Below are 23,993 nucleotides of genomic sequence, written 5' to 3' on the forward strand. Positions count from 1 at the left end.
GTACAGTCAGCCATATAACACGGCTTTTTGAAAGCCTTGTTCTGGATAATACAGCTTTTGTTTTTCACTACTGTCGTCCACTACTCCACGTTCAACAGGATACACTGAGCTCAGTAACCTAGAGCTTTTAATGCTATAAAAATAAATTCAGACTACAGACTTGTTTAAAGACTGTGTTGCTAACTTCTGGAGACTTTTTTTTAAACTCAGTTCCTTGGAACATATAAGTCGTTCATTAACTCTCATATTCACTGTAAAAAAAAAAAATTGCTGTGCCCCCACACATGCAGACCCCTGTGCCACTAAAGTATAAGCTTGTTACGGGCAGGGGTTTTTGTTTGGTTGGTTCATTTCCATATATGCAATAACTATAATGTTGCCGATATGTGTTGGATAAATGAAGGGTCAACCTTACTTTTATAAATTTTAGATGTAAGCTCATTTATTCTCCATTCATTCATTTAACAAACAGCATTCAAGTGTTTATATGTGTCCATTCTGATGACTCTGAAAAGCTTTTTTTTTTTTTTTTTTAAGAATTTATTTATATATTTAACAGAGAGAGAGACAGCCAGCGAGAGAGGGAACACAGGCAGGGGGAGTGGGAGAGGAAGAAGCAGGCTCCCAGCGGAAGAGCCTGATGTGGGGCTCGATCCCAGGACTCTGGGATCACGCCCTGAGCCGAAGGCAGACGCTTAACGACTGAGCCACCCAGGCGCCCCTGTTTTTGTTTTTGTTTTAAGTAGGCTCTACACTCAGTGTAGAGCCCAATGTGGGACTTGAACTTATGACTTTGAGATCAAGAGTCGGATGCTTAACTGACTGAGCCACCCAGGCAGCCCTGGTGACTCTGAAGGTTTATAATAAAAAATGGGAAATAGGCAAAGTGGTAATTACAGACATATTTTAAGACAGTCTCTATAGGATCATAGAAATAAAATTACTGAATTCTATTTGGGGAGGTAAGAAGAGTCTTGGGGACAAACTGAACCTTAGATAATGAATAAGAGTTTTTGTTGAGAACAATAACTGAGTATTAGTTGAGGTAATAAGAATGTTGAGCAGCAATCTTTATGGATCGCTTGCATTTCTATATGACTTACTGGCAAGGCACTGATTAACTTTCTTTGGAAATATTTTTTCAAGGTGTCTGTCTAGTAAACAACCTTGGGAAATAGAGCAAAGGGCAGACATGCTAACTGCCCATTATGATATACTGAGGTTCCCCAAGCACAGCTCCTGTCATGCTTGGGGAACCAGTGCAAGGAAACATTGATGCTCTGATGCTCTGATTACTGCTATTGTGAATAATAAAGCCTTAGAGTTGCAGATCTTCTGCCAGCACCCATAAACTGCGGCAGGGTTGCTTATGAGCTAGCATGTAGGGTAAAATCTTAGTCCTTCACAGGTTGTGATAGTTTGTTAATGAGGATGAGACATGACTTCCTGAATGAGGACTTTTCGAATGGATTGAAGGAATTTGAGGGAAGTCAATGGAAATTAGTAATAAACATATTGACCAGGTTTTATAGTCAATTGAGCAAAATATGGTTTTCTGTTTTATTGCATGTTAATGGTGAGAAATTAGGAAGATGGTGACTGTCTAGAAGCAGGTTCGAGGGCTGAGTGGTACCTTGGTTATGTTAACTTTCTTAGGGATAGCAGAACTTCCTTGGCCATCTGGTGGTCAGCCTCAGGTCCATCCATTGTAACAACTAGCACTAAGATGAACACTATGTGGGCTGAAGGTTCTCTTCCCTCTTTCCATCAACAGTTACTAGGAGTATAGAAGGAATAAATTGGGCCGACGTTATGAAAAGAAACCAGGTGAATCATAAGAACTTTGGTTCATTTGGGAGTTGAGGGGGTGGGGTAAATGATGCTTGTGATAGAGGAATAGCAGTAACTGGACCTTCTTACGGCTTAGCGTATCCTGCACAAGGTCTCCAAGTCTGTGAGTCCTGGCTGCTATACAGAAACTTTGGCCCTCTTGGGGAGACTTGGCTAGGATAGACAAACTCCTATGAGGAGCCATAGATGAGTCAGTCATTGACTAGGATGGGGAACCCTACTCACCCAGATTGTGTTTATAGTGCTGAAAGGCAACATATTGGAGAATGAGAAAGGAGCCAAAGAATTATAGATAAATTGTATAGTCGGCCTTGCCACTTTGCAGAACTCCCTTAGCTAATATATTGTGACTGTATGAGGACGTAAGAGATGTTATCTTGATGATGGCTCATGTGTAAGTCAAGCCCACATCAGACAGAGGGAACAAACCCCATTATCCTGCTGGAAACCAACACAGTTATGGATGATGAGTCCAGGGGTTCCGCACATTAAAATCAATGGTGTTAGTAATGATGAATTTGACATGCAGTGTAGGGCTTTGTGTGGTTTCCGAACATTGCGAGTTCATTTGATTGAGCTGGTGAGGGGCATCTGTGCTACCCAAAATTGAAAGTAAGTGTGCCTTACTGATTTGGAACTCATCTCTCCCTCTGCCCCCAGATCATTCCCAACCTTCCACCTTTGTCTGCTTTAAGGAAAAAGATGATTATTAGTGCGTAGAGATCATCTATCTGAGTATGCTGGGGAACTTTGGGGGAAAGGGAGCATTCAAACACGTATGGCTGTCATATAAAGGCATCAAAGTCACCATCCTGGTCAGTCCCATGAGGGTGGGGAGTCCTGTTTCAACTGATGGGCTTTGGGCAGTGTTCACAGTGGGAAAAGAGAACCAAAGTAACCCTTTGGTTGAGACTGTTGAGACCAATACAGTGTACTGTTGTTGATTCCACATCTGAACATTTGGTAAAAATGGATGTGTGATGTGATGCTAATTCTCAGTCCCATAAGTGCCAGAGGGGATCATCTCGATTAGGAAGATCTGCGTGTCTCTAGGACTGTTGATTTTGCAAATTGGGACTTCTGACAAAGTCAGGCAGCATCCACCTGGAGGTGCTGGTTAGGGTTTTTGATCCCTCACTGCTCTGACAGCTACCAATTCTCTTTCAAAAATCAGGTATTATCTTGCTGTTGAGCTCTTGTTGAAATTAGACACCTGAGTGATGGAGGCCTTCTGACTCCCTGGCCTGTTTACATTTTCGGAGATCAGCTTGGATCCCATGACTAACAAGATAGGACAATCTCAACAGGCCTCACTAATCAAATCGAAATAGCATATTCGAGAAAGTGGTCCATCTGTCTCCAGCGCAGTCTCAGCTTTACACAAAAAGAACAGTTGCCCTTGGCTACTCACCCCACCGCCCAAAGCAGATACTAGTACAGTGGTGCCTTTCTATTCACAGTGCTTTTCTTGATGCCTTGGCCTGGTTGGATGATGTTATGGCTAAGCTGAAAGCTGATGATGTCCTCAGGGCTGCCACAGTTGTAAAACCTCTGCTGTAGCTGCACAGAACTGAAAATGCACGTGATCACTCCACCCACTCTGGAGAACTTGAGGCTATGGCCATTTTTTTGCTGACTTTGGGTTTGTGGTCAGTGCCCTATCTTACCTGTCTGCCATTTGGACATTGACAGACTGACAAGTCAAGGACATATGCTTGGGTACTGTGAATTGTGCTGAATTGAATCACCTGAGGCCTGTATTTTGCCCAGGCCCCCTGGAATCAAGCTGCTGATCGAGCCTCTGTCACTGGAGTGCCATCATTGCTATCTGGATCCGCCCCAGCAGTGAGCATGGCAACATGTCCACCATCAAAAGATGGGTGCAAAGTAAACAACTCTTAGTTTCTGGTGCAGAGGCCTCTACTGCATAGGATTTATTCAGCTGAGTGGGTCCAAGATGCTTCAGAGGAGGGCTGAAGTCAACACTGCTGGTTGGCTTTATCCTACTACTTGTAGTTCTGTTGAGAGTAGTCTTAATTAAATGTCTCAGAGCTTAATTGAACAGATTTGGCCCTAGCCTTTGTTCATAATTGGAGGAGCCAACACAGTAGCCTACTAATTGCAAAAATTTGAAATAAATCAAGGTGGTGTAAAAATGAAGAGTGGATAGTATTGGGAAATAATTCTCCAGGCATGTCTTGAATTTCCATTTGTCTACAAACAGTGTTACAAGTGCCTTGGTTCCAAGCTATCTTTTCAAGAACTTTTATATTGGGAACAGCTTTAAATGATAGAGTGTCACCTTCTGGAGCAAAGGCTAGGTGTGCTTAAAATCTTAGAAGATAGAAATACCGTCTTCCTCCAAAGCAAAAGGTAGGTATGCTCCTAGTCAAGTGTAATAAATGTGATGTTTGCCTCTATAGCCATGAAAAGATACGCTTACCACCCATTACCAAAGGTTCGGGTTCACTGTCCTTGGGATTCCTTTCCTGTAATGCAACCCATTGCTTGTTCAAGTATCACCTTGTCTTCTTTGCTTCTCCCTGTGGGAGTTGGGCCTTGGGGACCCAGCACAAATCCTGATCCTCTAGCTACTGCTCTTGCTGTAATAAGCTTAGTTTCTCTCACCGAGGAGTCTCGTGCCCTCCACCAGCATCCTTGGCAGGTTCACTAGTTAGCTTACAGGTAGGCTAAAATTTCAGACCCTTCCCCATTCTTCACAATTAGTAATTATAAAGATACACTTCTAATCTAAATGGTGTAAGAGTTGACATTTATTTTTGTCTGTATAAAGCATAAAATTGCTTCTTACACAGAATTCTTATTCAAGCAGTGATTCAGAGATGTAGGCTCCTTCATTTTTTGTTTGTTTTTGTTTTTGTCAGCTTCAAGTTTGCCATACTCATCTGCATCAAGCCGACTGAAGGGGGAAAGCACATGGGGGATGTGCATGGGATATTTTCATGGGCCAAGCCTGAAAGTAGTACATATCATTTACCTTTACATTCCGTTCGGAATTTGTTCAGAAATAACTCTTTAACGGGAGAAACGCAGGCCAGTCCTTTGTCCATGGGGAAGAGAAATGGGTTTGGTGGAAAGTCTTTCCCACAGACAGAAGGTATTTCCAACCAATAGAAACTTCATGTGTACAGACATGAAAGCATGGAAGACATGATTTTGGCATGGCTAAAATCAGGATGCGTGAAGGAGAGTGTGGTAGAAGGTGAGAGATTTGTCATGAATCATTTCACCTTCGACGTCTCTGAAGGTGACTGCTGGATGCTGAAAGATGTTAATGCTGGAAAAACAAGATTAGCAAGACTGCTTAGGGAAGCTATAGCAAGAGAATGAGGGGAAAAAATGACAATTTTAATGAAGCCAGTGACAGGAGAGATTCACTAATACAATCGACAGGTAATTATTGAGCACAGTCCAAGTGTTAGGAGTTGTGCTCAGTGCTGGGTGTATGCCAAATTCAAACCAGTAAGAAATGGACCGCTTACATATAAATGGTATGAGAGAAGGTAAAGCATAGCCATGTGGTGGAGAAATATCTGAGGAGAGACATGAGGTGTGGAAAGTAATGAGATCGGTTTTCAATCGCTGACTTCTATGTACTTGTATAGCGTTTAGGTGAATTTTTTCAGTAGGCGCTGTTGATGGATAGCTGCAGCTCCTTAGAGAAATCAATACAGACATAGTGATGCCTAGAAAAGGACTGGAGATCATCAAGAGAGGGCTCTCAACATCATGCATATTCAAGTACGTGTTAACTGATTGGTTTTATTTGCTATTAATAAGGGAAACTTGCTAACTCTTTGAGCTTACTGAACACATTTTAACTTCTGATTTCTCAGATACACTGGTAGAGGGAATACATACTCATGCCTAGAAAGACAAAGGAATTGCATTATATTCACAAAGAAATCTTAAATAATATCAACTGAGCACATATACTGCTTTTGTTATGGGTGAGAGTCTGCATTGTGTGATGAAGGTCTTGGTCCTTGCATTCCCCATGGGAAGATTTACGAGGGGATCCGTGCTGGAATAAAGACCACCAGAAGGAAAGCACAAAGCAGTTGATTAAAGCGGAGGCACACTTTCAAGGTGGGAGAGTGGGCATGTTCCACGAGATGGAAGCAGCCCCTAAGTTGTTCATGGATTGGATATTACCGGGTCTCTCTGGGAGGAGCTGTGAAGTGCATTGGGGTGCTCTCTAATGGAGGCTACTTCCAGTCATTTGGGGAACTCCTACAGGTTGGGAGGGGGAATTTTGGATCCTACAAGATTCGTACTATGAACCATTGTGCCAGCCTTTCTCCATCCTGCAGGGCTGTACCCCCAATGCAAATGCAATATAATGAGTGTAGAAGTTACTCTGGCGCGGAGGTGGAAGAGGAGAGGGCATGGTCCACACCTCTTTGGTCTGTCAGCCTCAAGGTCTCTGAAACCACAAGGTCAGGATGTGGTGCTTCCGGGTTTTTAATGTGTAGCCTCCAGTTCATGTCTCTGTCATTCCCCTTCAAGGACTTGGGACTCTGCCTTGTTGAGTTCCCTCCAGAGCTCATATCTACCTTCTGCCTAACACATTGACTGAAATGGCTGTATTGGGGAGGGGTTCAGACTTCTGTTTTTTTTTTTAGAGTGTTACTTCTGCTAGCTACAACAATGTTGCAAAAGAGGGTTTAAGTTCTTTAATTGCATTCAGCATATTGTTAAACCTTAAAAAACACTATGTTCTTGTGGTTGTTAAAACAGTGCTGATTAGTAAACACGTGCTCTTCAGCCGTGTGCACTCCAGGCTAGTTGCTGGTGCAAGCCCAGTTTCAGGAAACAGTCCGCGATAATGAAAAAACATAGCTTAAGACTGGCCAGTTTTGTTTTTCGTTTCTGTAGTCCTAGGGCTAGAGGTGACAGTGAAGAAGAGTGAACTTCTCTCATTTGCTCCACCTTCATCTGCCATCTGTCATTCAGTGTCTGGTTGAAATTATGGCCACTGTAAATGAGACACAGTGTCTTGATTGCCAACCCAAACTGAGTTTAAAGCTGAGGAACCCCATAACCCCATGCTTCCCCTCTCAACCGTACACCTTTCCAGCTACATGAATTCCAGCCTGCTCAGAAGGTGTAGAAATCAGAGTTCTTTTCCTTTATGGTTAATTTTTGCTTGTTGCATTGCCCAGTTTCATGGAAATGTAGAGCATTTGTAGCAGGGATCATCTGGGTTCTTTTCTTGAGTGAGTTAACGCAGAACGCCAACAATACAACGTATTGGCTATGGACCCTGAGAGCGGCAGGGAGCATTTTTCTGTGTCATAGAAACAGACTGGGTCCTGCATCCAAAGAGGCCACTTCACCAGTGTATGTTGATGATTGCTACAAGGAGAGAGTGAGACGATATACAATGATTAGCCCGTATTCATGATTTCTGTTGAAAGGCAAGATGAAAACCACTCTGAAGTACAGGTCCTGCTGATTTTGATTGATTGTATCAGGGATTCCTTGAAGAAATTGGTGAGAGTTGCCCACACTTAACATGGCTCAGAGATACCAGGAGATCATTCTAATTTTAACTGCAATATGATATTTAGAAAGGCTGTTCCTATTTTTTTTGTGCTTTAAATTAATGTCTTTCTAAGTATATGTCCATAGTACTTGGTTTAAGGCTAGAGGTTCCAGAGTCCAGACCCTCTGCCATTCCAGATTTGGGCAAAACGTAGAACAGCGTATTACACTGGGCTTACAGCTAGGTGTTCCCAGTGGAATACTGAGGGCTTAGGTCCCAATGGAGGGGCTCTGTCCTTTAGGAAGCTGTGTTTAGGTGCTGGTTGTGCTGTGTGACACAGAACATGAACAGCATACCGTTTTCTCCTGCCTTAGCATTCTGGGCACAGGTCAGAAAACCAAAGCCACATTCCTCAAGTTTAGGGTATGGAGTGTGGCATCTTGATGTGCTCAGTAAAAGTCTGTTAATACAAAGGTACAATTATATTTTTATTTTTTAAGATTTATTTACTGATTTTAGAGAGAGTGCAAGAGCGAGAAAGACCACAAGTGAGCACAAGGGGGAGGGGCAGGGGGAGAGAGATTCCAAAGCAGATTCTGTGCCAAGCATGGAGCCGGACACGGGGCTTGATCACAGGACACAGATCATGACCTGAGCTGAAACCAAGAGTCGGACACTTAACTGAGCCACCCAGGTGCCCCAAAAGATAGAATTTTTAAATTCTAAAAATGGTAAATTTATCATCACTTATGCAGTTACTCAACAGGTTTGCTCTTCAGATCCTGAGTGTATTACTTTCCCACAGTTACACTTTAAAAATTAATCTTTTCAATTTTAATTATAATTAGACTGAATATCACTGAGCTAGAAGAAAAAAATGACTTCATGTTGCCAACAAAATATAAACTTGATATTTGGATTGGAACATTATTTCGATTTCTTACCATTTTAGCTTTCTGGGGTGAGAACTTTATTTAACAAAGAGTAATGGTTTGCCTTTTCAAATAAGCAAGTTTGATGTTCTAACAGTTAACTTACTTTTCTTGCCTTGTATTTTCCATTTCAGGAAACACCCCAGTTACCTGGACTCCCTGAGTGTGTTAAAATAGTGGAAGTTGGACCTAGGGATGGATTGCAGAATGAAAAGGTAGTTTGACATTAGTTTTACACAGTTGATTTCAAATGTTAAATCAAAATATTAAGATTCTAAAAACTTACCTGGATTTCATAGATTACATGATTATGTTTGTTCTCCATTGCTATTGAATTTATGCATCGTAAATACAATTTGCTTTTGTTAGGAGGTAATTTTCTATTTATGCTTCAGTAGACCCTATACAAATTACTTATAAAATAATTTTTAATACTTTCATAGGTTATAGTTCCTACAGATATAAAAATTGAATTTATCAACCAACTTTCCCAAACTGGCTTGTCTGTAATAGAAGTGACCAGCTTTGTGTCCTCCAGATGGGTACCACAGGTATGTCAATCCGTACTTCCTTAAGTGAATCTTTAATTCAACTTTTCTAAGATTTAGCAAATACTGTGATATAAATTGTGATATTAATCTGATATAATTACTAATTTACTATGTTTTTACAAAATATTAGCCCATGCACTGAGACATGATTAAAATCCCCTGTCATGAAACATCTTCTCTCCGTTAAGTTCTAAAACATTATTTGGAGCTCTATCCTAAGCCTACTGATTATACCTTCCAATACAATGAGTAGATAAGGCACTCAAATAGCAATTTAGGAGACTGCCATCCATTTAGTATTTTACTGACCTCATGAATAATCTGAATATCTTCAGGTGCTTTAGCTTTTTTTGTCTGTTAGAATGCAGTATTAATGAGGGGCCTGGTGATGCCTTCCCCATATAATCTCATATTAATCATAAATGTAGATATGTACTCTTTCCTTTTTGTTTTGTTTTGTTTTGTGTTGGAGAGGGAACAGAAGAGGGGCTGAAGGAGAATCTTAAGCTGGTTCCATGCTCAGCATGGGGACCAACGCAGGGCGTAATCACATGACCCTGAGATCATGCCCTGAGCCAAAATCATGAGTCAGTTGCTTCGTTACCTGAGCCACCCTACTCTTGGCTTTTTTTTTTTTTTTTTTTTAAAGCACTTACATTTGCTAGAGAAATCTGCCTGTCATAGACAAGGCAAAGGGGGTTGTCTAGAATCTTGTCTCTTTTTTTTTTTTTTTTTTTTTAAGATTTATTTATTTATTTTAAAGAAGAAGAAAGAGCATGAGTGGGAGGGGCAGAGGCAGAAGGAGAGAGATTCCCAAGCAGCCTCCACGCTGAGTGTGGAGCCAGACGCAGGGCTTTATCTCAAGACCCTGAGATCACGACCTGAGGCAAAACCAAGAGTCAGACGCTTAACTGACTGCACGACCCAGGCACCCCTAGAATTTTCTCTTAAAAGAGGATAGAGCCTTACCCAGAGTTGACAGGCATGTGGCACAAATCATCACTTCTGAGACGTGGCTCTGGTCTTTGAAACATGATTAGTGATGAGTAACCATTAATTTCCTCTTCCTTCACTGTCTAATACATGTTCTCATTCCTTGGATCCTTCCATCTCTCCCTAGCATTTAACTGATTACTTTCTCATCCCATTCCCTCGGTTCTATTATTCTCAGTAATCCTCTTTCATTTACTTTCCCAATTGCTCTTTTTCTATCATCATTTCACTACAAGTTTAAGGTTCCCCTAACATTCTGCCTTCAGTAATTTTCTCTGACTGCACTCTCTTCCTTGCCTATCCTTCCAGCATCAGCAGTCACTTTAAAGGGATGACGGATCTGTACTTCTGGTCCTGCCTTCTCTGATAAACTTCAGCTAGATGTGCCACCAGTACCTCAAACTCAGTTGGGTCAAAATCGAACTCCTTTCTGACCATCCTGCTTAATGTAAATAGCTCATCAGTTCTCTTTGGAGTCCTGGACTTCAGTAGTCAAAGGTCTCTCTTCCATGTCTAGTCAGTTACACAAAAATTATTTTTCCTCAGTGTAACCTGTATTTGTCTCCTCTTTTCAGTCCTCTTGGTAACATTCGTAATCACACCCTTACTAGCCAATTATTGTGGTAGTCACTTAAATGATGTTCATAAGCACTATTTCTCCTTTGCTTTTATATTTTGCCTACTGCTTCTAAAATCTCCGAGAAATGACTGCCTTCTAAGTTATAGCACTTTATCTGTACGTGGTTTTGTATACCTCAATTTCTACATTGCTCTGCGGTTACAATAGGATGATGTAAAAAACCTTAAAGCAGTAAAGCCTTTTAGTTGCAAGCCCTGGGAAGCAACAGAAGCCACAGTAGAATTAACAGTAATATATCACTTTTCACAGAGGCAGTTTTCAAATATCACGGTTACTGTTATTTTTCCCGAAACAAAAATGTAGCTTTCCTTCATCTCAGTTGTCACTGTTTATAATCCTATATTTTTCATTAAACATTTTTTAAATTACCTGCTTCCTAGACTCTAAGAGTATGGAGGTACTGTGTCTGTCTTGTTTATCACTGTACCCCCTTCCTTAGTGCCTAGTAAGTTGGTGCTTAATAAGTATTGTGAAATGACTAATGAAGCAATCAGCCTGAAACAATAATAATGCATACTTTCAATTTTTTGGTATGAACTACTGACTCTTACTTTTGTTCATGTATTTGGTTCTGTGTAATGAAGACCACAAATCTTTTCTTTAGGAAGGCACAGATAGCTTTATGAGACTAGGTATATTTCCTTGACGTTGCCATTTTGCAAAATGGCCGGCCGTTGTTATTTTCTGAGCTGTCCTTAATTTTAAGGGAATGTGAAACCCTTTTTATCATACTTAAGTCTTCATGAAATTTCCTCTGTTGGATTCAGTTAGTGCTCATTTCACAAATCTGATTATTGTTGGAGAGAAACTGGAAAGGCAAGTATAACTTGCGGGTAATGTCAAGAAAAAGGGGAGGTCTTGGTCATATTAATTGACCAATCAAACTTGTATTTCGGATGATATATTTTACTAGGTCCTCTTCAAGATGTTATTTTCCAATGGTTCTATAAAGCTGCCTACAAAATATTCTTCTTTGCTAAAATGATGCCCATTGTCACATTCTATTATTACACAACACTGGAAATTCTCTGATAGGTGATTCTTGAAACTAATCTAGGATATATCCAGTGACATTTAGAGAGGTGAGGCTAGAACCCTTCCTGGAGGGCCATATTTCTTATTTAGCTGGTGAAAAGATCAGATGGTCAAAGCAAAAAGGGAGGCAGTCCCTCTGTATGCAGTCATAGGGAAATGCTTTCTGGTCTCACATTAAGTGGATAGATATGTGATGAAACCATAAAATAAGATGATTTATTCTGGGCTTAGGCTGGAGGTGAATTTAGGACTTAGCCTATTGATATTTAATGAACACTTCCTAGGCTCAAAGTATTATTGAATAAATGATGGAGTTCCCCTTGCAGCTCTTGGGGACAGCTGAGGTGAGGTGGAAGTACTTCTGTGTTTCCGTCTACGTTCTGCCTGAGCTTGAGTCAGTGACTTAACCTCTGAACCTGGGAAATCCCAGCAGTGCTGCCTAGAACCATGGGAGTATTTAGGGCACTAAGGCCTGTGAGTGGATCCTACATGTGAATGCCCAGAATCCAGAGCACCTGGCTGCTGACCAGGGCTCGGTAGTGTTATCTGAGTGAATGCCTGACTAGCACATGGACGGGCGACTGACCCTGGACTCTATGCAAGTTAACTTCCTTCTTTTTTTTTTTTTTAAAGGTTTTATTTATTTGACAGGACAGAGACAGCCAGCGAGAGAGGGAACACAAGCAGGGGGAGTGGGAGAGGAAGAAGCAGGCTCATAGCGGAGGAGCCTGATCTGGGGCTCGATCCCATAACGCCGGGATCACGCCCTGAGCCGAAGGCAGACGCTTAACCGCTGTGCCACCCAGGTGCCCCTAACTTCCTTCTTGTTGATAAAAAGCCTTTTTCTTAAAAATTAAAGTGTGTTTGGTTTAAATATTGGATCAGGTAGGCCCAATCTGAATAATTGAAGGTTCTCATCCTTCAAATACTAAAGATATGTGACATACTTCACTTTTAATTTTCAGGTGGTTACATGCATTCCAAACCAAAAAAAAAAAAAGGTGTTTGAAATAAATCACAAAGCAAGGCGCACCTGGGTGGCTCAGTCAGTTAAACGTCTGCCTTCGGCTCAGGTCATGATCCCACCGTTCTGGGATCAAGCCCCTCATTGGACTCCCTGCTTGGGGGGAACCTGCTTTTCCCCCTGCTTATGCTTGCACTCACTCTCTCTGTCAAATAATTTAATAAAATCTTAGAAAAAAAATAAACTGTAAATCTATTTTTTAAAAAGGGGGGGGGCGGGTGGGGAGTGTGCCTAAATCAAAGGTATTCTCAGATTGAGTCTTCCAAAGTTATACCAAGTCGTTTACTATGTAACATATCAAGGGCTTTTCAAAGGGCAATATTGAGAATATCCCATTTTTGCAGTCTGATTTTCCATAGTTGTGTTTGTGTTTTAGATTTCACTGAGCTTGCCTGAGCAGGGCAGTTTTTACTGTTGTGATTGGAGGTTATCTCATCATGTAATTCTGCTGATTTCGTTGTCTTTATGCTGACAAAAAGAGGCATTAAATTAGCAGAATAATGTTAATAATGTTAATTTTTCTTTTGAAATTTTATATCCTAATCACCCATTTTGAAGAAAATGTCATGACATCAGACTCCTCTAGCTTAAAGTAATGTCTGAGATGTGACAGAACAATTTTAAACCAACAGCTTACGTGTAATTGTCTGAAGCAATTTCTACTTCTTCTAAAGACAACGAGTATGGCTCTAAAACAGTCTTCCATTAATTCTCTGAATTTCCTTCTATTTCTTTCCCTTAAACATAGGTCATGGGAATAGTCCTCTAGTTTATGTTTAGATTGCTGCTTGTTCGCTTATTCTTTTTTTAGCATTTTAAAGCATTTTTACAGTTGCCTCCCACTGTTTTGTTTGGCAGCAGCTTTCTAAAGCAGCCAGAAGAAAAGTTCCACGGTAGCAGGGTGCCATATAAAACAGGATCCCACACCCGTGATCTAAATGGCCAGAGATGGTAAAATACCTGCCATTAAAACAACAACAACAACATGTTCTTTACATCTTATCTGGAAAAAAAGGTTTCCTAAGAGTGACATGTAAGAACATTTGAAATGAGTCCAGATAGCCCATCATTTTCTATGGAATGAACAATAACAGCAGAAAGAAAACATGTTTATAAAACTAGATAGGCTTACTGCAGTTTTGGAATGTGGCTCTTAGTAAGCTATTTAAATAATTATAAATACAGTAATTTTCAAAACAACTAGCGTTTTACATTCATAGTATTGAGCGATTTGGTTTTAAATACTTTCATTCACATGAGTGATTGAAGTGAATATCATTTACTGAAAAATAAGACTACAGGGGTGCCTGGGTGGCTCAATGGGTTAAGTGTCTGCCTTCGGCTTGGGTCATTATCCCAGGGTCCTGGGATCGAGCCCCAAGTCGGGCTGCCTACTCAGAGCAGAGTCTACTCTCCCTCTGCCCCTTGCCCTGCTCATGCTCTCTTTCTTGCTGATTCTCTGTCTCAAATAAATCTTAAAAAAAAAAAAGAAAAGACTACATTAAATGTGTACAGCACTATATGTTTATATAGGTCATATGCAAAATCTCAGCAAATGCTCCCTCTTAAATTACTTTTAACTACTGAAAAGGGTGGTTCCCACGTCGTGATGTAGAAATAGATTTTCTTCGTAAAAGTAGAAAGAAATACACTTAAAAGACTAACAATTACTTACAAATCAGTTGAACAATTAAAAATATGGCCCAAGTACAATGTGAGCAACAAGGAACGGGTAAACTTTCCCCTGCCGTCCTTGTAGTGTGTGCTGGAATTCTTTATTAGTAATGAAAACAGTTACTGGACTGAAGTTTCAGATTCGTATTTACATTGATGAGATGCGGGAGGCGGTAGCTTCTGCTTCTGAGTGTCCCCCTGCTTCTCTTCCTGGCTCTGCTCTTGTTGAAAGGATGGATTTGTGGAGAAGCAGCAAGGAACAGGGTAATTTAGCATAGATGTTGAGTGTGTGCGTGTGTGTTTGTAGGGGGGGAGCGAGCGAGAGAGAGAGATTGAGAGAACATGTATGCACACACACAGAGCCCCCAAATTATTTTGCTTATGAGACACAGTTAACTGACAGGGTAATCATCATCTGGGAAGTGTTCCAGTGCAAGTCTCATTCATTATACTGCAGATGGCCATCTCCCCAAAGAGGATGCAGGAGAAATTTACCAAGATCGCAGTTCCCATTTCTTGACTACAGGAGTCCTTTTACCCAGCTAGTTGAGGGAGGAGGAGCTGAAGGAGGAACAGAATTTAACCCCGATTCTCTTCAACGGAGATTGCCTTAGTGTGCTCAATTCTCTATTTAGGACACTCTTTTCTGCTACACGCTAAGATTGACTTGCACTTAATTGCGGTCCTGCTCCATAGCTTTAGGCCTTGCACATACCATTTCTGTAGCAGAGATGTGTCTGTGTAGTTACCATAGTCCGCATTAGGTACCAGCCAGTTTAGATCAGTAGACTAGTAATTGGTGATGTTTCCATTTCCTTTTCTTATCTCTTGAATTGGCAGTTCAGGTGCACACACCCATGCTGCTTCCTTATAAAAAAGGCTTATATTAAAGATTGTTTTGTTTTGTTTTTGAGAGAGAGAGAGAGAGTGCACGTGCACGCACACATGAGGGTGAGGGCGTTGGGCAGAGGGAGAGAGAATCCTAAGCAGGCTCCAACCTTAGCCCAGAGCCTCTTGCGGGGCTCGATCCCATGACCCTGAGACTCCAACCCCAGCTGAAATCAGGAGTCCCAAACCTAGCCTGGGCCACCCAGGTGCCCCAAGAGAAGTGTAAGAGTCTATTTTTTTTTTTTTTTTTTAGCAATAGTTTCTAACCAGTAGGCTTTTTTCCCCTCCAATTTATTTGAGCATGTTGAATTTTTTACATGTCAAATAATAATTGCTCAGTATTTGTTCAATATTTGATCTCAGAAGAAATAGACACATAGTTCTTTAGTAAATGAGCTCTGAAAGTTATTCAAATTAGGTGGGGATAAAATTGTGCTATGAGAGCCATATCCACATAGATTAAGTACATTAGCTAGTCAAGAAGATAAAAACAAGCATCTAATATTTTCTTCCTCATTTTTTCCCAGACTTTAATGGCTTGAAGCACAGCCTCTTCAGATTGTTGTAGTATTTCCAGTGTTGTTCCATTGATTGTGTAACATGTGGCAAAAATTCTACACGTGTGTGCACACGTGTATTCGCATATATGCAATTGCCTCATGCCCCTGAAAGCTAGTAAAATGAATGCTGGTCTTTTTGATTATCTGCATAGCAAATAATCCCCAAATTCAGTCTCCTGAGACAGTAACAACCATGGTTGTTTATGGTTTGCTTATGGTTTCTATCAAGTATTTTGACAGGCTCAGTTGGGTACCTCTGGCTAGAGGTTTTCCACAGATGGTGGTCAGGGCTGCAACAGCAGGGACTGGGAGGCTGGGGCAGATAGGAGATGGCTGGACACCTCTTTCTCCATGTTTTTTTTAGAAACGCTCTATGTGGTCTCTCTGTATAGGCTAGTTTGGATTTCCTTACATCATGGCAGCCTAAGACATCTAAAATGGTGGCTTAGAATTGCAAAGGTGAGTGCTCCAAGACAGGCAAAAAAGGTGGTGCCTTTTATAACCAAGTCTTAACATTTTATAGCATTACTTTTCCATAATCTGTTAGCCGAGGCAACCACAAAGCCATCCAGGCTCCAAAGGAGGGGGTAGATATTACCTTTTGATTGGAGAGTGGCCTTCGAGAGTAAATGGGATGGGAAAGATCACTGGAGCTGTTTATATAATCCGTGACACTTATGTTTTTAAAAAGGATATAGTAATCTGGTTCTACATTTTTTCTTGCTAATAATTAAAGAATAAATACAATTGATAGAAAAGTAGGTTCTGCATTCTGAAACCCCTAAATTCCAAAAAAAATAAATATTTTAGCACTGTCAGGGCTGCTAATATTGACCTCACTCCTACCCACTGCCTTTATAAAATTGTTGTGCTTCCAATGGGTGTCAGGTTGGTGTTTGAGGGAGACATTGTTGCCTAGACAACATAAGAGATGAAGGGGAGAACGCTGCCTCCACAGCCCCCTCCATATCTTTTCCCTCCTCACCTCTGGCTAAGGCAGAAATGAGGTAGAAGTGGGTGAAACAGAGTCCTAGGCCTTTGTCTTCATAACCACTTCTACCCTGGAGTCAAGCCAGCTTTTCCCTGTGTCCCAATTTCTAAACATGCACCCAAGTGAGAGAGAGGCTGTGGGAGGGGAGAATCATGTCCTGCTGGAAGATGGGGATAGAAGGAAAAAGAAAAAGCCAGAAAGCAAAAGATAAAAGTTAGAGCTTGCAGTTTGCCTCCATACCCTCAAATCCCCACCGTCCATTTGAAGATGGGAGCACACACAGCTACAGGAATCACTACCTGCACTGTAGAGTAGTATTTCTGTGTGCCTTCCATGTCTAGACCTGCTCAGTAGAGCCCTAACTTCTGGACTCACACCTTTTCAGATGATCTCTTGCAACCTGTTTGGCCTGCACGACCTGTACACATGGTTCAGTTCAGTGTGCTGAATTATTAAGGCGATGCCTGCTTCCTTTTGAAAGAGTAAAGTGTAGGAAGTCATATATTTTTTTAAGAGCAAATGTCAATGTACTCTAGAAATGAAAAGTAGCAATTAGATTTTTGTTGCTCTTTGTAAGCAAACATCCTGCATTATTTTAAGTTACTGTATTAAAATGTTTCTCTAGATTTGCAGTCGAAGTTTTCTGCTTTTAAGAGTAATCAAATGTATTCTGAATGCTATACTAGGCTCTCTCTACAGTATGGTGATGAATTTGATTTTTAATCCTATACTAGTTTTGTTCATATAATAGTGGGTATTACTTACTATAGCTTTACAAATAATGATGATGTAAATTCTTGCATTTCTCTGATCAAGGGTGGGGTGGCTTTGCTTAATCATTTTCTGTTGTTTTAAAGTATTTTTTTAAAACGCTGTACAATTACTTCATCACTACTGTTCTCACGTGAGGCAAGCAAATTGCCTAAAGCATATTCACAAATTTTTGAAACACCTTTTATCTCAGAAAAGAACATGGACTATATGTTTGCTGATTGAACATAATAGTTCAATTATTTTTTAAATAATTGAAAATAATAGAAAAATAATAGAAATAAATAGATAGAAAAAAATAATAGAAAATAATAGAAAAAAAAGAAAACATGGAAATATGAGAATGGGTGTTTTAGTTATAGAAAATAATAGAAAAAATAATAGAAAAAAAAGAAAAAAACATGGAAATATGAGAATGGGTGTTTTAGTTATAATAATAGAAAATAATAGAAAATTAATAGAAAAAAATAATAGAAAAAAAAGAAAAGAACATGGAAATATGAGAATGGGTGTTTTAGTTATAATAGTGGACTTTACTATTTTTTTCTTTTGAACTGGTTTAAGGTTATACTTCGCAATAAAATTGGAAAAAATATGAGTTGCTAACATTATACATATTACTTAGCATTCAGCACCAACTTACTCTGTAGCTAGGATGAGTTTCACTACTGTATCCAAAGCAAAAGCACAACTTACATTTAAGAGCAATAATGTCAACAATTCTACTGGTTGTATTTTCTTTCTTTTTTTTTTTTCATGCTGAAGGTATAATTCAATATTTTGGGATTTTTTTCTTTTTGAAGCCAAAAACTATAATTATACTCAAAGATTTATGCTCAGTGTGTACTGTTTTTATGATTACTTAATTTGATTAATTGCATTTTGACCAAGAAATTGGGGGATGGGGATTTGTTCTTAGATTTATAAAAGGAACCATAACCAAATGTTAAAACTGTTTATCTCACCTTTTATTCATTTATATTTAATTTACTGTGTTTATCATATTTCTCTAAGTTTTCCCATGAAATAAGCAGTTGTTCAAAGCCAATTTCTGTATCTGATTAAACTAATCTTAAAATCTGGTCTTTTAGAACTGTCAGTATGCATTGACGGTTGAAAGGTCTGCATATGATATAATTGCATAAAAGCTGAATAGAGAGGTACATTTTGGCACAGGAAAGACTTGAGTCTAACTTTTTAATGCTCTCTTCAGTACTACGCTTAGTTTGTTGATAAACATTGTCAATCTTATTTTAGTGTAAACTCATTCCATTGGTATGCCTCCTGACTAACCCACTTAAATGCTGTCCACTGTAAGAAGCAGAGTATGACAAGGAACTAAAGTTTTTTTTTTTAATTTAATTTTATTATGTGAGTCACCATACAGTACATCATTAGTTTTTGTTGTAGTGTTCCATGATTCATTGTTTGCATATCAAAAATTGATGATCCTTATACACTGAGCACTGAAAATGGAAATATTATACCAATAATTTTTAAGTAGATGGATTTAAAAGACCTATTTTGTTAATATGTTTATAAAGAATTGTGATTTCTAGTTAATTTTTAAAAAGTGAAGTTGTTTTTTGGTTTTTTTTTTTTTTTTTTGGTCTAATTTTTAGGTGCACATGCGTGAACACACTCTGGTCTAAAATGCCTGGTTAAATTTTTGGACCATTTTCTAAGACTAATAGGTAGTAAACAGAGTATTAGATAAAGTTAACATTACGTTCCAAAAATCACATGAAACAATAGATAAGTTTTATATTTGAAAACCTTTTTTTGTTATACTTTAAACATTTTTACCCAAATTCACTTATCTTGAATATTTAATTTATAAAATTAAAGTCTGATTGTAATTATAATTTAGAAAAGAATGTTTTACAGCATCTATAAATTTTAAGTATGTTTTCATTGTTAATATATAGAACATTCTTTGAAGAATGCTGTGCATTTTATAAAGGTCTTAGCCTCTGGTTTGTAATTGCAAAGGTTCATAGGTTATAATTTTAATTGTTCTAGGTATTCATGTTCATGTTTGTCTTTTAAACTGCGTAATTAACTACTTTTTGAAATACCGACATGTCAAAGCTGGTTCATGCCGGTAACTTTAGAACGCTAATACAACTTACTCCCAGCCTTCACGTGAGTACTGTTGTGATGAGACACATTAATAAATTGTAACACTACTCTTAGTTAAGACTGATGAATTTTGTATTGAATTCAGCTTAGAATATGTAGTAAGAAATGAATTTCTCAGTAACCCCAAAACAGTTGTACTTTTCTCCAGGCCCTCAGGTTGCAGGTTTCCTGAGCTTTTAGTGATATTATTACTGTTTAGATATAATAACCTATACATTTTCTAATGGAATGGTAGAAAATCTGGGACCTGAATCTTACCTCATTTATGATGTGATTTGGCAAAGTATTTTTTTTAATCTCTCTGTAGCTTGGATCCTTTCCATTTATTCATTCACCCATTTATTGCTTTTATTGTATCTATTAAAAACTGCATCAAGTTCTTCACTGAGCTCGAAAATTGAATAATATGTATTTACTAACAATAACCATAATATTGACACAATAAGGCAATTGTAAAATTAAAATGGAAATGGAGATGAAATCACTAAAAACAATGAAAACTTAGAGGTTTTAAAATCCAGTGAATATCCGTAAATTAGTTATAGTGAAATAGAACCTGGGAGCCAGAACACATTAAGCAGCTTGCCGTTGGTCGCTCTGTCCAACCTTTTAAAGTTCTGTGTTCTGTACTGTAAACGAAAAAGAGATCTCCAGACCATGTGATGGCCAAGTCATTGTATTTGATCATACAACTTTCACAGTGATGGCATTGCTTGTCACAGTAATAAGACCATTTTACTACAGACCTTACTGCCCGTGAGACAGTCTCCCTCACCCGGCCCACGCTTACCCTCTTCTTCTCAGTAGAACTATCCACTGTAGGCAGAGGTGGCTCATGGAAGTGTAAGTAGAGAAGGGGAAATTCCACTTAGTCAGTATAGAATGAGTACAATTAGCTGTAGTATTTTAAAAATGACTTCTTCCATGCTTGGAGAGTAACAATGTTGACAGTGTTCTTATCAAACACAAAGGCATGATGTAGGAGAGGCAACACAGTTGAATGGAAAGAAAATTATGTACTGGGAGCTTTGAGACTTCTTGCCCCTACTTCAGAGTGATGTTGGGAACATGATTGTTTTGACACGGGAAGACCAGGAGGGTGGTCACAAAGGCATTGACCTGAACAAAGAATAACTAATGTGTATTTGTTATGTTTATCTTAGGAAACTGGGAAATGTTATTGAATAAAATGACTGGTTTCTCTGTGTGAAACATTGGTCTTCTGGTCTATAACCCACAAATCCACTGGGTAGATTAGGTTTATTTTATAATTTAAAAATGAATATTTGTAGACATTAATGGATTATGATTAAAATGTCCTGCCTGCATTTGCATAAGAGGAGGGATCATATGTTACTCGATTTGGTCACTCTTGAAAAGCATGTGCATTCCATCCAATACAGGGCAGAACAAAAGTCCTTAGAACACAAAGGTAATGTTGAATAAAGAAGTACAGGAAATTATACACCAGACCAAATTAGTTTTAAGGCTTCTGGACTTAAGAAGTTTCTTAAGTGTGGTGTCAGACCATTTTAGCAGTGTAGTCAGAACAGGGTATTGGGTAGGGGGAAAAAAACTAGATGTTCAATTTTCCAGAGATTTCCTGTGTTTATTATTATAAGACTATGATTTATTAAAACTGTCTTACTTCTTCAAGCAGACCAAGATTTCCTGTGTGCTACTGAGGCTAAGATATATGGGGTTTGTGCAAAGAGTCTGTGAATGAGACAGGGTTATAGTACCCAGGCTACAATGCTATTCATAGCTGGATAGAGCATTTTCACCCAGAATTGTCAGGAAGAGCTCTAGTCTCATTTTTTCTCATTACTGAAATTACAAATGTATTAGGTTTAAGGGGAGTTACTGCTCAAATTGAGTTTTGAGTTATAGTGTCTGAAACCACATTATTTACATTTTTATAGTAATCGATGGCATGTGTTGAAGAAATTGTACATTCTGTACCCGTCTTTTCTGCTACACTCTTGCATATGGAAAGTAATACCATCAGTTATGTCTCATCTAGCTAGTGGAGATGATAGGCAAATGCCTTCTGACGCTGCTTGCTTATTTTGAACTTAGGTGAATGTTGTTTTGGGCGATGGTGGTGGTATTGGGGCAAACAAAAACAAAAAATCCTCCAAAAATATTTTTAAAAATGATTCAGCGGACTACATTAGCAAGCAGGGAAAGATGAGGGTTATAAGTCCATGAGTTTAAGTCTATTTCCTGGGAGAATTTACAATGGTTTATTAATGAGAGAATTTATAAACACAGATAGACTCATATATTATGGATATACCAAGAACAAGACATTTCCAGACTGATCTCATTACTTTCTTAATAGTTTCTGTTTTGTTTTGTTTTATTTTGTTTTTTCCTGAGTGGTAAGGAAAAGGAATACTATAAGAAACCGTGAATATGTATTTCAGGAAGATCCTTAACTATCTGGATATTGTTAAGAGCATAGTAAGAAATTTCACCAAGGTTGGTAATTTCCAGACTCATAGTTATTTTTTATCCATGGAATTTTTTTCACCCTGGTTAAAACATTATTTAGAACCTCGGTGTGTGCTACAGACCGGAAACTACCTTAAAATGTTTGTATAGATCCCTCCCAAGGCCCTGGGAGGCGCCCTAGCAACGTACTTACCTGGTCATGTATTTCAGTGAAAGTTACAAAAGTTAGATATTTTTGTGTTTTTCTTAAAGAAGCTTCCTCTCATATTGCAGTCATTTTAGATCCACATAACCTGCATTTGCTTCTAAATAAAAATAAAATGAATCTTCTTTATTGAAGCAGGAGTGGGAGCCTCAAATGCACTGATTTGCCTTCCTTGAGCAGAAGCCAGCAATAGCCTTCATGAATGAATCTGCTGTGATTCTGTCTTATTGATGTCTAGCAGCTCCTGAGAAGTTTTGGGACTACAGATTCCTGGGTCTTACAGAAGAGAATCAGAATCTGTACAGATCGGTCCAAGAAATCTGTATTTTTTCAGTACCTCAGATCTGATGGTGAATCTAGTTTGGGAGGCGCTGGTTTAGATAACTAAACCATGCGTTCCCACCCAAATTGTTTAGCTTGAGGGTGGGATCTTTCTAGGAGCTTTTCCCTTGATGTTGTGACATATGAAATCTTTAGCAATGACTAAGATAAAAGATAAAGACAATAGAAGATATAGGAGTTATATTTATCAAAGAGGTATTAGAGAATGTGCTTTACAGTCAGGTAGATTGGGTCCCATCCCAGCTCTCTGTCACTAGCTGGGTAATCCTCCTCATCCTTAACATCTCTAGTTATCTTCTACAAAAATCATTCCTCTCACTGGATTGTTAAAAACGTTTAAATGGATAATGCAAATAAGGAATTCAACACACACAGCCCTAACATATAGACTGACATAAAATAAATGTTTGTTTTTATCATTATCACCGTCATTGCTAATGGTAAAATCTTAGAAGAATTAGTAGATAAAAAGAATCATGGTTCAAGATGGGTTGAATTCAAAATAGAGTAAACGGCAAGAAAGAGAAATTTCAGTTCATTTAAACAACGATTTATTAAATACCTTTTATGCAAAGTCTTCAAGGAGCTAATAATTTAGTCGGGGAGAGAAGCACATAAAACAATAAATCATACAACATGTGATGAGAGTGATGTTATATACACACATAGCTATGGAGATAATAGAGACCCATGAATCAAGCTGGTTGTTGAAAATGTCAGGAGTTTTTGAGCTGAATATTGGATGAAATAAATGAACTCGATGAAAAAGGGAGAAATGATTTTCAGGCAGATGTAATGGTACATGCAAAGGATCAGAGAGGCAAAGCAGCTTGACATAGTATTGCAAACATTTTGCTATGGCTAGAGGAAATTTGGGAGCACTTCAACAAGAACTAGATGAGCTATTAAGGAAAAACAGGATCCTGGAGTTCTCAAAACCTTCAAGGGCTTAGCTGGAAACTATTCTGAAATCTCAACAATGGGGAGAGGGAACAAGGTTTTTTTTTTTTTAATTTTTTATTCTGTATTGTTAGTCACCATACAGTACATCCTTAGTTTTTGATGTAGTGTCCCATGATTCATTGTTTGCGTATAACACCCAGCGCTCCATGCCGTATGTGCCTTCCTTAACACCCGTCACCGGCCCAGCCCAATCCCCCACCCCCTCCTCTCTGATACCCTCAGTTTGTTCCCAGAGTCCCTAGTCTCTCGTGGTTCATTTCCCCTTCTGTTTACCCCCCTTCATTCTTCCCTTCCTTCTCCTACCGGTCTCATTGCTATTGCGTATGTTCCACAAATGAGTGAAACCATATGATAATTGTCTTTCTCTGCTTGACTTATTTCACTTAACATGATCTCCTCCAGTACCGTCCATGTTGCTGCAAATGTTGGGTAATCGAGGAGAACAGGGTTCTAGCCAAGGAATGA

At 39.0% G+C, this 23,993-nt stretch overlaps 1 protein-coding gene across 2 annotated transcripts in view; it reads left to right on the forward strand.

The window, feature by feature from the left end:
• HMGCLL1 (3-hydroxy-3-methylglutaryl-CoA lyase like 1) overlaps positions 1-23,993 on the forward strand; it is a 189,099-nt gene that overhangs the window by 40,098 nt on the left and 125,008 nt on the right. For both annotated transcript variants that reach the window (XM_087856997.1, XM_045802732.2), the window contains exons 2-3: positions 8,427-8,507; positions 8,736-8,843. In XM_087856997.1, coding sequence (XP_087713123.1) covers positions 8,427-8,507; positions 8,736-8,843 — 189 coding nt within the window. The remainder of the gene's footprint in view (positions 1-8,426; positions 8,508-8,735; positions 8,844-23,993) is intronic.

This window comes from Ursus americanus, chromosome 29 (genome assembly GCF_024610735.1).
Source record: "Ursus americanus isolate L20-20 chromosome 29, mUrsAme1.1.p, whole genome shotgun sequence".
In the NCBI taxonomy this organism is placed as follows: domain Eukaryota; kingdom Metazoa; phylum Chordata; class Mammalia; order Carnivora; family Ursidae; genus Ursus; species Ursus americanus.